Genomic DNA, 14,721 nt, shown 5'->3' on the forward strand with positions numbered 1-14,721 from the left:
CATCAAACCGCTCTCTTCCATTCTGGCCCATGACGACGAGGACAGATTCTTCTGCCCGGTCAGGGCCCTGCGCATATACCTTAAAAGGTCTCGAAGCTTCCGAGCGTCCAAACGACGCCTCTTCATTAGCTGGAACCTGGACCATCCGTGTGACATTAGCAAAACGTCTCTGTCTCGATGGATAGTCAAGGCGATTAAAGGTGCGTATGCAGATGTAGGATTGAGACTTGATGCCTCCTCAGCCAGAGCGCATGAAGTCAGAGCGTGGTCCTCTTCTCTTGCCTTAGCGCACTCAACACGGCTGCAAGACATCTTGGATGCCGCCTACTGGAAAAATCCTGCCACCTTCATCGACTTCTACCTGAGAGACGTCACATGCCTGCGGGATGATGGCTCAAGAGGCATTGCTTCTGTGGTAGTTGTACAGCAGGCCATCGCAGCACACAGACAGTAGAACAGGCTAGCCCTCCACCTTGTCGCGCTATTCTGCACTAGTTGGGTCACGGTTAAGTATGTGTAATTAAAAGGACATTTTCTATCTAAAATTACGTTTAAATAACATACTTACCATGACCCAAATTTAAGACTCTCCCGGCCTCCCCGCTTCCTGTTCTCCCTGCTCGCTGCGCTGGTGATGGCATATCGCCGTCAAAAGAGGGTGCTAGCCAAGGGGATAAAGGGGACGTTACCTACTTCCGGGAGGTTATCGGCCGTAGTACTTTCATTTTCTCCGCATAGGTGAATAGTAGTTTGCACAGGACAGGAATGTCAGACCCCTGCCGGAGTCTGCACTAGTTGGGTCACGGTAAGTATGTTATTTAAACGTAATTTTAGATAGAAAATTTCCTCTTGATCTTCTGCTTGCATATACACATAAGGGGGTTCTGGCACAAGCAGGTCTGCACATATGTTGACCTGAGAGATTGGAAAAATCTCAACCCTTTACGCACCAGGCGCCGTTACCGAGATTCGAACCCAGGACCCTCAGATTGACAGTCCAATGCTTTAACCACACACACACACAGAGCAAACTACAGCTAACAATATACACTGCATTAGATTCTTGTTCTTTTGTATATGTTTTCTGTGTAAAATCACACTACATTAATTGATTTTAAACTGAAGAACACACACACACACACACACACATCCTGAAACAAATAAATAGGCCAGTTTTTATTTCAATATTTTAAAAAAGCAAAGACAACCCAAACAAAACAATATAGGCAAATGTGAATAAAGGATCTATTCTTATTATTATTAAAAGCAAATCATGAATATTTTTCAAGTGTTGATTGTTGGGGTTTTTTTCCTGATGAACCAGTACTAATGTTTTTGAGAGTACAATGATTCAAGGGAGGTGATGTTTTTTAAACAACAGCCCACACAGACACATGAGCATACATGACATCCAAAAAAGTGCAGACTATCTATGTATTGCATGTGAATATATCTTAGAACAAAAATTCTTTCCCAACATCATGAATGGGACATGGTTAAAAAGAAAAAGAAAAAAAAAAGAAATGTCAGTGATTGCTTTGACCATGACTTGTGTACATAACAATGCGTACAGCAATACTGTGACTTGTGCAGATAAGTGCATATATGGCAAGAGTGACTTTTGTAGATAACAGTATGTATGGCAAAACCATGACATGTGTTGATATGATAAAAAAAAGCATGTAAGACTGTGACTTGTGCAAATCTATAACAATGTATACGGCAATACTGTGACTTGTGTGGATAACTGTGTGGCAAGAAAACACTGATGGAAAGTATGCTCAGAATGAATGTTACACACACACACACACACAAATTATGGCATATGGCAATGCCATTACTTGTTTAGGCAATACTAACATGGCAAGAAATCACTGAGGAAAAGCATGCTTGGAATTAATATCACACACACACACACACACACACACTCGCAAGCACACACACACATTTTCATCTACAAACAACAATGTTCAAAACTGATTTTTGATTTTCTTTTATATATTCTTTTTCAATTAACAAAACAGAACAAATATGAATACATCAATCCATACACCGATCTGTATGTATCCATACTGGAAATAAGCACATGCATACAGTGATACAACACACATGCATATGAAAATGATAACCCATGGCATTTCAGTAAGTCTTAGTGTTGGTGCTTACATATATAAAGAAAGAGAGAGAGAGAGAATGAGAGACATACTGAGAGAGATACAGAGAGATAGAGACAGACTGACACTCAGATGCACACACAGAGAAAAAGAGACATGGAGAAAGTGACAGTGACAGAGAGAAAGAAGGCATTCCAATTGCATAAAATGTATGAGCATTTTTAAGATACAGACACAATGTTACCACTGAATCATTGGCATACCCCCCTCCTCCTCAATCCCCAACTCCTTTATGAAACACTGTGATATAATTTTCATCCATATTCATTTTCCAAACTACAGTTGAATAAACTTTGTGAGTTGCCACTGTCATCTAGCAACTGCCATCGGAATCAAATATTTCTAATCTTTTGTTGCTTACACAGTTATTGTCCAGCTGACTACACAGGGCCATATCAGGACTGAAAAACTACATACTGATCCCACTAAAATGGGTAAAAAAAAACCCAACAAACAAACAACAACAAAAAAACGCTGGAAAAGAAAATCAGGCACAAGTCAAGTCATATTCACTTACATAAAGCTCACATAGGACATGCCTCTGACGTTGACCATTCTGTCAATTTTTCTGCAGAGGAAAAAATGAAAGAACCTGAACCTCAACATAATATTAATAATACGTAACAATAATACAAAACACATCATCCAGAATAACTGGCATAAAAAAATAAAATAAAGTAGAACTGCCAACCTCCCCCTCACATGTCCTGGGCACAAAAAGAATACACCATTAATGTAAGAGAGAAAAAACAATGTGTACCACTGTGCTGTATTACAAATGCAATGTACCGCTATGCAGTGTACTATTGAGCAGTGTACCATTATGCATAGATACCGACTTCTCCTTCACCGCGGCACAGCCTTATTTCATTACAAAGAGGATGATAAAGGAATTTACAGCATGTGATGTTCTCACTGATGTGAAAAGTAGCATGACAACACATGCCTTCTGATGCAGTTATTTCTATTTATTTGTTTTTCCTATCGAAGTCGATTTTTTCTACAGAATTTTGCCAGACAACCCTTTTGTTACTGTGGGTTCTTTTTTACGTGTGCTAAGTGCATGCTGCACTCGGGACCTCACATTATCATTTCATCCGAATGACTAGCGTCAAGACCACCACTGGTCCAGACCACAAGGTCTAGTGGAGGGAGAGAAAATACTGGTGACTTTGCCGTGATTTGAACCAGTGCACTCAGATTCTCTCGCTTCCTATGCGGACGCGTTACCTCTAGGCCATGTTGTTTTGCTTTAGAGTACTGGTCTGAGCAAAATCTTTTTCACGGTCTGGGCACACGTGAGGTTTCTCTCCTGTGTGGATCTTCTGGTGACTTTTTACTTTGAAGTGACCACGTTTTTCCCCTGTGTGCATTCTTCTGTGTGCCTTCACTTTACCAACACGAGTAAAAAATTTACTGCGTATGTCACGCATGAACTGTTTATGACCAGTATGAATCAACTTGTGTGTCTTCAAGTGACCAGCCTGAGAAAAAGCTTTACTGCACACGTCACACACAAACTGTTTATGACCAGTATGAATCAACTTGTGTGTCTTCAAGTGACCAGCCAGAGTAAAAGCCTTACTGCACACGTCACACACAAATTGTTTATGACCAGTATGAATCAACTTGTGTCTCTTCAAGTCACCAGCCTGAGTAAAAGCCTTACTGCACATGTCACACACAAACTGTTTAGGACCGGTATGAATCAACTTGTGTGTCTTCAAGGTCCAAGCATGAGTAAAAGCCTTACTGCACACATCACACACAAACTGTTTATGACCAGTATGAATCAACTTGTGTATCTTCAAGGAACAAGCCTGAGTAAAAGCCTTACTGCACATGTCACACACAAACTGTTTTAGTTGATGACCAGTATGAATCAACTTGTGTCTCTTCAAGGTACCAGCCGAAGTAAAAGCCTTATTGCACACATCACACACAAACTGTTTTTGACCAGTATGAATCAACTTATGTGTCTTGAATTTACCAGCCTCAGTAAAAGCCTTACTGCACACGTCACACACAAACGGTTTAGGACCGGTATGAACCAACTTGTGTCTTCTCAAGGTACCCGCCCGAGTAAAAGCCTTACTGCACACATCACATACAAACTGTTTATGACCAGTATGAATCAACTTGTGTGTCTTCAAGTTACAAGCCAGAGTAAAAGCCTTACTGCACACGTCACATACAAACTGTTTATGACCAGTATGAACCAACTTGTGTGTCTTCAAGGTAACAGCCTGAGTAAATGCCTTACTGCACACATCACACACAAACTGTTTATGACAAGTATGAATCAACTTGTGTCTCTTCAAGGTACTAGCCTGAGTAAAAGCCTTACTGCACACGTCACACACAAACGCTTTATGACCAGTATGAATCAACTTGTGTGTCTTCAAGTGACCAGCTTTTGTAAAAGCCTTACTGCAGATGTCACACACATGGCGCCTGCTCTTTTTCTCCTCACTTTCCTTGTCAGTGTTATCATCAAATTTGTTGTTTTTTCTCTGCACAATGTTTCTGTTGTCAAGGTCAGCAACCTTTCCTACATTCATGTTGCTATGGTTACCAGCATCACAACCACCAGGTGCGGAGGACACAGGTGACACAGCATGCAGTTTCTCACCATGAACATGCATCAGATGTAGTTTTAAACTGTTGAATAAAACAAAGGCAGCAGAACATCGCTGACACACATGACTTCTGTTCAGGAACAGCAGTGACCCAGAAGTGTTGGCAGACTTGTGTAGAGGAGTTCTGTTCGCTCCAGACACTGACAGCTGAGGTGTTGTTTTGTCAGTGACTGAGGAATGAAGTTTCACTTGTTTCTGAAATGAAAAATCAGTTTTGATAACCACTGTTAACAGTAAATTGAGTAATACAAACACAACCAATACACAATGTGCTGCATGTTCAACACACACAAAAAAAACCCAAGAGGCAAAGCCTTCAAGACTCACTCATATATAATACCCACTGATTTGAACACGTGAATTACGGCACTTTATTTGCCTACCACTAACAGTAGTTGTCAGGCAAAGGCCAACAAAGTTTAATGAACACAGGTACACATGCAGACAGACAGGTACATACAGACAACTGAGACCAGGTGTTTGCATAGGCTCTTTGTTTAATGTCGGAATGAGCTAGCCCTTCAATACACAGCTTTCCCAAGCCCTGCGGCGATGGAGAAGTGGTAAAGAGGACAGGCAGAGGATGCTGCTGGCAGTTCCTAGTGGCGCACGTATCCTCCCACAGCGTCAGAGCAGCCCTTTTTAGGGACAGCACTGCTCTCCCCACATTGGCAAGGGGAGATAAAAGGTTCCCTACACAAAGCCTGCCTCACCTAGTACCTCGTAGGAAACCACACCTACTTGGACATCCAACACTAGCGGTCGAAAACAACAGAAGATAAGAACCAGGAGTCCTGCCCTGAGTCTGGGTGCCTGGAATGTTGGCACCCTTTTAGACAGAGACAACAGACCAGAAAGGCGCAGAGCGCTCATTGCTAGAATGCTTGATCGCTACCAGGGGGATATAGCAGCCCTAAGCGAAACCCTGTTCAAGTCTATCTGGGAGAGAGGGGAGGTCCCCCAGGATTTCAAGGATGCTTCAATTGTCCACATCTACAAATGGAAGGTAGACAAAACATACTGCGATAACCACCGTGGAATCTCTCTCCTCTGCATCGCTGACAAGATCTTCGCCCGCATCATACAGAACAGAACTGGTTGACCATGTCTCCAACACAGTCATCCCTGAAGCACAGTGCGGCTTCCGCTCAGGCAGGGGAACATGTGACATGGTGTTTGCTGTACGCCAGATGCAAGAGAAGTGCCGTGAGCAGAACAAGGAGCTCCACATGGTCTTTGTAGACCTGACTAAGGCTTTCGACACAGTGAACCGCCGTGGTCTGTGGAAGATCCTCCAACAGTTCAGCTGCCCAGAGAGCCTAATCCAGCTGACTGCGTCATTCCATGATGGCATGCAGGTGACAGTACAGGAAAATAATGACATGTCAGATCCGTTCCCTGTGGTAAATGGAGTGAAGCAGGGCTGCGTCCTGGCACCCACACTGTTCTCCATTCTCTTCTTTGCCATGCTGACTGACACCTTCCAAGACTGTGACCGGGGCATCTACATTCAGTTTCGCACAGATGGTAAACTTTTCAACTTGCGGCGACTCCACGCCAGGTCCAGGGTGTTTGAGGCACTGTTGAGAGAGTTCCTCTTCGCTGATGACTGCGCGCTTGCTGTACACACACATGAGGACACACAGTTCATTATGGACAGGTTCTCAACCTCCTGCAGGCGCCTTGGACTCACCGTCAGCCTCAGCAAGACCGAGTCCATGTGCTGTACCATGCTGAACACATGAAGAAACACAAGAGCCACAGATCAAGTGGCCCAAAGCACATGGAAAATATTACACTTAGCTGATAAAGAATATATTCCATGTGGCGATGAAGGTGATGTGGGAAGATAATGCCAAACCTGATATTAGTGCCAGATGACACTTCTTTTTTTTTCCTTTTCTTTTTCCATTTCCTGCTCTCAGCTGTTTCTTTTTGAAAGAAAACTGACAAAAAGTTGATTGAATAAGTGAGTAATCAGTAAATTGTATTGTATCTGATGTCTGTGTTACAACCAAGACAAAAAGTTAACTGCCTGCTCATGTAACACAAGTGCAGTTAACATGCTTATTTTTTGTCATGCCTCTCTGATAATGTGTTTCGTTCAGCTGATCTTTGAAGAAAGAGACAAACTTCACTTAAAATTATCCAAATGTAAATACCGTAAAGTTCGGTCTATTGAGCGCACTGGTATATAAGCCGCACCCACTAAATTTGGGAAAAAATTCAATTTTATACATACATACATAAGGCTTATAAGCTGCATTTATTTCCGGTACCGGAACACATAGTGATACTACAGAAAAGCTGTCGATACTGTACGTCATGAAATAAAAACAAGCGGGAACAACACAAAGAAAAGCAAGCGAAAATACTGCTAGTGCCACAAAAAAATAAAAAATAAACACAACGAAAATGAGATCCATAATTTAGGGATAGTCACATTTATTCAACATCATCCTGCTAACTGAATCCACTAAAATCTTCGTCTTCAGTGTCCGAGTTGAAGAGAACCAGCACAGCTTCCTCCACCATCTTGTCACTGACTTCAACCTCGCTTTCACTTCATGAACATGAAGGTGGAGGTTGCTGCTGGTTCGTCGCTTGCACTGTCGTCTGCTAGGTCGATTCCCTTCAATTTGAAGGCTGCATCATAGGCATAAAGTTGCGTTTTCGGCATGATGAAGGTGTACGCTTGAGCAGAGTAGAACTGAATGCTGATCTGAAGGCTTTAATGTGAGGATCTGATTTATAAAACGTGAACAGTTAGCAACTATCCTGAAGCTCATCCAAAAATTCATGGACAGAAATCATGATTTTGGTGAGTTGAAAGGCAGCTAAGAATAGACGAGAACGTGACACTCCTGGGATCGTTAAAATCCGCAAATAAGCCGCATCATTGTATAAGCCGCAGAGGTTGAAGCTGGGGTAAAAAGTCACGGCTTACAGACTGAACTTTATGGTAGTTATTTGTATGTGATGTCCGTGTTACAATCAAGATATGGCATGTGATGTCTGTGTTACAACCAAGAAAAAATAAAACTGAATGGCTGCTCATTGAGATCTAATGTAATTATCATGCTTTATTTTTTTGTCATGCTAATGGTAGAAATAGTATGATAAAAAATGTAATGTAAATAACTGTGTCTTCTAGCTTCCTCAAGTGTGAAAAAGAAAATTGTGTGAATGTGTGAGGGCATATGCAACCTGCATATCAAGATGTAGAACATACTTGCTAGTGGTTTACTAAAACCTGTTCCTATTGATGTCAAATGTGCTAGTCAGCACTTGTTATCAGTTTTGATATTCATTGACCAAATAGAACAGTAAAATTAATTACATTGCAGTACAGTTTAGCGTCAACGTTACAACCAAGACTGATGACACATGCCATAAACAACACCATATAAAAATATAAAAAATCAATCTCTTGTATAGAGATTATATAGAGGGAAGGATAAAGTCATGATCTACAGTGTGTGATGGGTTTTGAAGGCAAAATAGCAATTTTAATTTTTGACCCCCATGTAACACATATGGTACCCATTTCAGGAGACTGACCCATTTATCAATGTTCAATTTGTGTCATTAAAGTGCTAAAATATTATGAAAACAACAAAACCGAAACAAAAAACTTGAGAATAGTAACAGTAAAATGACTGTGGAAATGTTCAAGTCTCCATTATTTCTTGTGTCCTTCACATAAGTGCACTGACACTGTAATTGGAATGTGTAAAGAGTTGTTGTTGTTTTTTTTAAGTCAAATGTGATGCTAACACAAAACAGACAACACATTAAGATTAATTTACTAAGTTTTATCTCTCTCTCTCTCTCACACACACACACTGATACCACACACACACACACATATATACATATGCATGCGCGCAGATACACACACACACACACACCAAAAACAGGGTTATGTCATAGATTCACTTTGTTTACAGTCATGCCTGTCAAAAATGGTCACAGAATGACAGTCATGGTACATATTTACAAGTAACAATGGCAAGTTCTTAGATCACCAGAAACTGCCTGAAAAACTATTCTTTTTTATATATAAACTTTCAAAATTACAACAGCTGTGTGCACTTGGTTAAAGTATAACTTAGAAGGAAAAGAAACATAAAACCACAACCCAAGAGAGATAAACAAAAAATTAACGGAAGTATATATCTGTGTGTGTGTGTGTGTGTGTGTGTGTGTGTGTGTGAATTGTTTATTGCATATCTTGTAGAAAATATGAAGTACCCCATACCAGAAGTTTTACCCACCTGGTTATCACCTGCTGGTCTGGATTCCGATCTGACTGTATCAGGTCTTACGGTCATCACGATGTCTGTCACTATTTCAGTCTGCACATCACTGCTGGTGTTTGTTGTGACTGGTTCAGTCTTGATGACATCATTGCTGGTGTTTGTTGTGACTGGTTCAGTCTTGATGACATCACTGCTGATGTTTGTTGTGACTGCTTCAGGTGTTTCACATGTGCTACCTGCAACAGTTATGCATTAATTGATTAAATGTCAACTACATCTCTCTTCCTGAACTGATCACCATCATCTATAGTCATCAACCTCTGCTGTTATTTTCTAAAGTTCAGAATTAGAGTTCATCTATCACCATCACATTCCTCAGATCCACCGTTCACACACACACGCACGCATGCCACGCACGCACGCACACACACATCACCAAAAAAGCTCATCACAAATGCTTGAGACTCAATTAACAGTAACTGATTAACATTAAATCTATCAATCAATCACCCGAAATGGTCACAATCCAACTGACAGTAATTGCAAAACAAAAAACACCACAAATATAAAACACACCCACACAAATAATGAAATATACAGGAAGTGAAAGACTTTGTGAATATGTTTAAGACTGGATTTGTACACATCTAGCTTATATAGTTGTCACTGTGTGCTGGTTCAAGAATGATGATATGAGGGTGAATATGTCTAAGACTGGATTTGAACACATCTAGCACTATAATAACTGTCACTGTGTGCCAGTTCAAGAATGATGATATGAGGGTGAATATGTCTAAGACTGGAATTGTACACATCTAGCTCTATATAGCTGTCACTGTGTGCTAGTTCAAGAACGATGATATGAGGGTGAGTATGTCTAAGACTGGATTTGTACACATCTAGCACTATAATAGCTGTTATTGTGTGCTGGTTCAAGAATGATGATATGAGGGTGAGTATGTCTAAGACTGGATTTGTACACAACAAGAATGATGATATGAAGGTGAATATGTCTAAGACTGGAATTGTACACAAGAATGATGATATGAGGGTGAATATGTCCAAGACTGGATTTGTACACATCTAGCACTATAATAGCTGTCACTGTGTGCTGGTTCAAGAGCGATGACACAAGGCTGATTCCTAGGACCTCACCAAGATGTTGTACACTGTCAATTGACTTGAAATTTTAATAATGATAACAGTGATAAAAAAAAAGATAATTTCAATAATAATAATGAACCATAGCAGTAATAATGAAGACTGATGCTCACACATCCCAGACAGGGAGTTTGTGGAGTTTACAATAAAAAGTTATACATATAAACATATTGTATGCATCAGGTACACCATACAAAAACATGTGTGAGTGCACACACTAACACATAAACTGCATATGTACACACACATGTCCATCATAACTTCTAGAAGAAAACGAGTCAATAAGATGGTAGGTACAATGAAACATTGGAAGAGTGTGTTTTGTTATACTTTTTAAAAACTAAACTGTACTGTGGAATCCATATAAGAGATTGAGAATGGCAGTTTGTTCCACACTAGTTACTACTGGGCCAAGATATAAAATGTCATGAAATAAAAAAGGTGAATGTGCAACTGACCTGAACACTGATCCTGTGTCATCCACAGTGGTCCTGTTTCTTCAGCCACATCAATCTCGATCTTCACCTCTGACATTGCCTGCTGATCAGGGGATGCCATTTGGTCACAATGTCTGAAAGCATGCATGTATCACACATGTAGTTAAGAATTTAATTTCAGTGTGTGTGTGTGTGTGTGTGTGTGTGTGTGTGTGTGTGTGTGTGTGTGTGTGTGCATGTGTGTGTGTGAGTGAGTGCGTGAGCGCGCACACGTGTATCTGTGTGTGTGTGCATTAGCACACTGCTGTTGGTGTGTGCCGGTGGCCTATTTTCTTTCATCTTTTTATTTTTCGACTTCTGTGCATTTTTCCCTGCACTGTATTTTGATGTATATATCATACCCTTTTAAAAATTAAGAAATAAAAATCCTCCAGGATAGGATGTTAGTATGTGTGTTTTGTGTGTTTGGGTCAGGTCAGGGGCACAGCCCTTGCAACTGGTACCATGTAACCCAGTACTACCTGCCGCATGTGAAGTCTCCCAACGACAGATCAGGCGGAGGAGGAAACCTTTCCCAACGGCTGTGAAGGCGGAAGAGGTCACAGGTTGAATGACATGATGCACTGTGCCACCAGGTCAAGCAAGAAATCTGGTGCTGAAGATGTGTTGCTAAAAAAAGAAAAGAAATATATATCATATCGACATATGTATCAGACAACACTGAATGTGTACCAAAGGTGTAGACTATGATTATAACCTTAATAACTGTATAATATAGTATGTGCAGGGTAGTTACTAGAGAAGAAATATGTATATAATTATATATATATATATATATATATATGACGTGCAGAAAATAGTAACAAATTCACAGATCAACAACAGAACTGGTCATTGACATCATCTCTGTTGGATCTCATCATTGTCTATGTGCCTGGTAATTAATACGAATACTGGCAATAGTGATGGAACTATACGGTATAAACTACTATACGGTATAAACTATAGTATAATGTATCTACCACAATGAACTGACAAGAGAAGACATATTCGTCACCTCGTATCGTCTTGGTTTGTTTAAATATCACCAAGCGCAATAGGCCGAGCTCCAAGCGAAAAACAAATGCTGCACTGTAAGTTTTGTATGTAATATAAAAAACAACAACACCATGCATAACAAAGAAGACAAGGCTATAAATTTTAATAAAACATTACATCCACATTTCTTCCCCTCCCCTCTCCACTGTGTGACTGGCGGAGTGAACGTCCACGCCTTGTTGTGAATATTAATCATTCCGTCTACTGGAGGAATATTGCCCACAACAAAAGCAAACAGAATGATAAAAACTCGAATAACTTACATTTCACGAAATTCTATAAGAACTACAGAAAATTACAAGGATCAAATCTCGGCCTCTCTGTAAGTCGTACAAGGTAAGACAACTCTCATGGCACAAATGCCACTGCACAAAAACAGTCACTGGCTGTCTTTTAACCGAAACAGACCGGTCAAGACGAAAGTGTCAACATCAATCGATCGGGTTTTTGATGACAAACAGTGACACTAACACACGAAAAATAATGTGTCTCGTGTGTGTGTGTGTGTGTGTGTGTGCGCGCGCGCATGTGCGTGTGTGTGTGTGTGTGTGCACACGCGCACACGCACACATCAACACTCCACCTTCCTCTTTTTTTTTTTTTTTTTTTTTTTAATGATTAATATTTTTTTCGTATACGTCTTTCATTGACTCCTTGTTGTTAATGTGGTTTCTTGACAACATCACATTATTTGAAGATGACTATCCTCCGGGATGCAGAAGACATACAGATTTCGATTATGTTTCAGGTTCCTTTTATGTAAATGTGGGCCTTCAGACAACACACCTTCTTCATTGGTAAATAAAGAAATAGTATCCTTTCCAAACAAACAATGCACATATTTCTTCAAAATAGAACAGAGTTTCTCTGGGCCTTCCCAAATGTATGTGTGTGCGGGGGTACATGTCTGTTGTACCTCTCTCTCTGTGTCTGAGTGTGTGTTGTGTGCATATCATAGGAGCTGTGAAATATGTGTGTGTGTGTTTCCCTGCACTTGCACACTTGTGTGTGTGTGCGTGTGTGTGTGTGTGTGTGTGTGTGTGTGTGTGTGTGTGTGTGTGTGTGAATTATGGGAGTTGAGGCATGTAGAAACGTGTGTGTGCGTGTGTGCATGCGTGCATGCACACACGCGCATGTGTATGTGAATTGAGGCATGTAGAAATGTGTGTGTGTGTGCATGTGTGTGTGTGTATACGTGTGCATGTGTTTTTCCGTGTGTGTGAATGTGTGTGTTTAACAGTGTATGTGTATGTGTGTGTGTGTGTGTGTTGGGATTTGTGTGCTTTTATGTGTAGTGTGGGGTCTGGGTACGGTTGTTTGCCAGTGACCTATTTTCTTTCATCTTTTTATTTTTTTACTTCTGTGCATCTTTCTCTGCACTGTATTTTGATGTATATATCATACCCTTTGAAGAAATAAGAAATAAATATCCTCCTAGGATAGGATGTTTGTATGTGTGTTCTGTGTGTTTGTATGTGTGTGTGTATGAGCAAGTGGGAGTGTGTGTGCTATTATATGCCTGTGTGTGAACTTGTGTGTATGTCATTATGTGTGTGTGTGGTACATGTGTGTGTTGTGTAAGGATGCGAGTCTGGTACATGTGTGTGTTGTGTATGGATGCGAGTCTGGTACATGTGTGTGTTGTGTATGGATGCGAGTCTGGTACATGTGTGTGTGTGTGTGTGTGTGTGTGCGTGTGTGTGCGTGTGCATGTGTGTCTGTTTGTACACGTGTGGGTGTACAGTGTGTGTGTGTGTGTAAATGCATGTGTGTGTACTGTGTTGCAGTGTGGTACACATGTATGTACATAGTGTGTGTGAGTGTGTATGTGTATGAGTGACACACGCAAGCATGCATGCATGAATTTGATGTCTTTACATCTGAAACTAATATATGAATCTAGTACACTCAGTAAACAGGGAGATGATGCACTCAGACTGTGATAACACTGATTGAAAGAAGCTGTCTCCTCTTCCCTCTATCCACACTCAGACACTAATATGTATATGAATATCCAGAGACAGAGGTAGACAGACAGACAGGTACACAGACTGAGAGACAGACAGACAGGCAGACATGCCAGTCATTCTATTATCAGTGACATGACAAGACATGTAAAGACATGTTTATTCCAGGAAACCCCATGGAGGTACATAAAAATATTAGACCTACATATTTCATCCAATACGAAACAGAACACATTTGATATGAATATTGTACTCACAATCAATTACACTGGTTATCTGAGTGATATGTTTGGAGGGGAAAAAGTATGCAGCTATTAGACAACATATAAAGGATTTAGAATTGTTAATCATTGTCACAGCAACATCAATTAATAGAAATAATAAGAATGTTTTATTTCTACTGCATTTTCATTCAAATACAATAATACTCAAGGCAAATGACATGACTAAAATATAAGAAGAAGACAAAAATTACATAAAAATCATAATCACAAGTGAGAATTTTATAACAAATCTACCCCCACTCCCTTGTATACAATGTACAGTCACCTCACCCACATAGCAAACATCCAAACAAAATCCACGTTATCATAATTTGAAATCAGTGTTTTGTTTTTTTGTCACATTTTCAACTTGTTCATTACAAACATTAGTCAGGTAATTTGCACAAAACATCATATTTTCTGGACAAATGGATACCTGCAAACACAAAATCATACTAGAACAACCACAATATATATATATATATTTAAGAGATAGATACACAATACATTGTGACTTCTCCAAGTGATAAGATGGATGTGAGGCCACACCCCCTCAGTCTCCACCCCCCTCCTCCTCACCCCTCTCACACGGTCACTTGATTCAGTTCTCATCAGACCGTGTTGGCTGCGTGCCAAGAATATCGCTCTGCTGCTAATTCAGTCATGTTCTGTCGACTGCTAACATCTGTTGGTGGTGGTGGTGTGTCCATCGAGATCGAT

General features: G+C 40.4%; 1 protein-coding gene and 1 long non-coding RNA gene across 2 annotated transcripts; both read right to left on the bottom strand.

Moving 5' to 3' along the window:
• Positions 1-2,012: 2,012 nt before the first annotated feature.
• On the bottom strand, positions 2,013-5,005 carry LOC143277226 (uncharacterized). Its single transcript, XM_076582014.1, has 2 exons — positions 3,014-5,005; positions 2,013-2,936 (listed from the first exon to the last, which is right to left on the bottom strand). Exon 1 carries the CDS (start codon positions 4,817-4,819, stop codon positions 3,407-3,409), a length of 1,413 nt encoding a protein of 470 aa, XP_076438129.1. The 5' UTR covers positions 4,820-5,005; the 3' UTR covers positions 2,013-2,936; positions 3,014-3,406.
• Positions 5,006-9,024: 4,019 nt separating this feature from the next.
• LOC143277238 (uncharacterized) lies at positions 9,025-12,128 on the bottom strand. The gene is made up of 4 exons (XR_013053701.1): positions 12,035-12,128; positions 11,195-11,342; positions 10,695-10,807; positions 9,025-9,311 (listed from the first exon to the last, which is right to left on the bottom strand). It is a non-coding gene; the product is annotated as an uncharacterized LOC143277238 (long non-coding RNA).
• Between the last annotated feature and the right edge of the window lie 2,593 nt (positions 12,129-14,721).

This window comes from Babylonia areolata, chromosome 33, assembly GCF_041734735.1.
Source record: "Babylonia areolata isolate BAREFJ2019XMU chromosome 33, ASM4173473v1, whole genome shotgun sequence".
NCBI classification, from domain to species: Eukaryota; Metazoa; Mollusca; class Gastropoda; order Neogastropoda; family Buccinidae; genus Babylonia; species Babylonia areolata.

Bases quoted from the DNA above. Each gene is read 5' to 3' on its own strand.
- LOC143277226 (XM_076582014.1), bottom strand. From the start codon at position 4,819: ATGCATGTTCATGGTGAGAAACTGCATGCTGTGTCACCTGTGTCCTCC.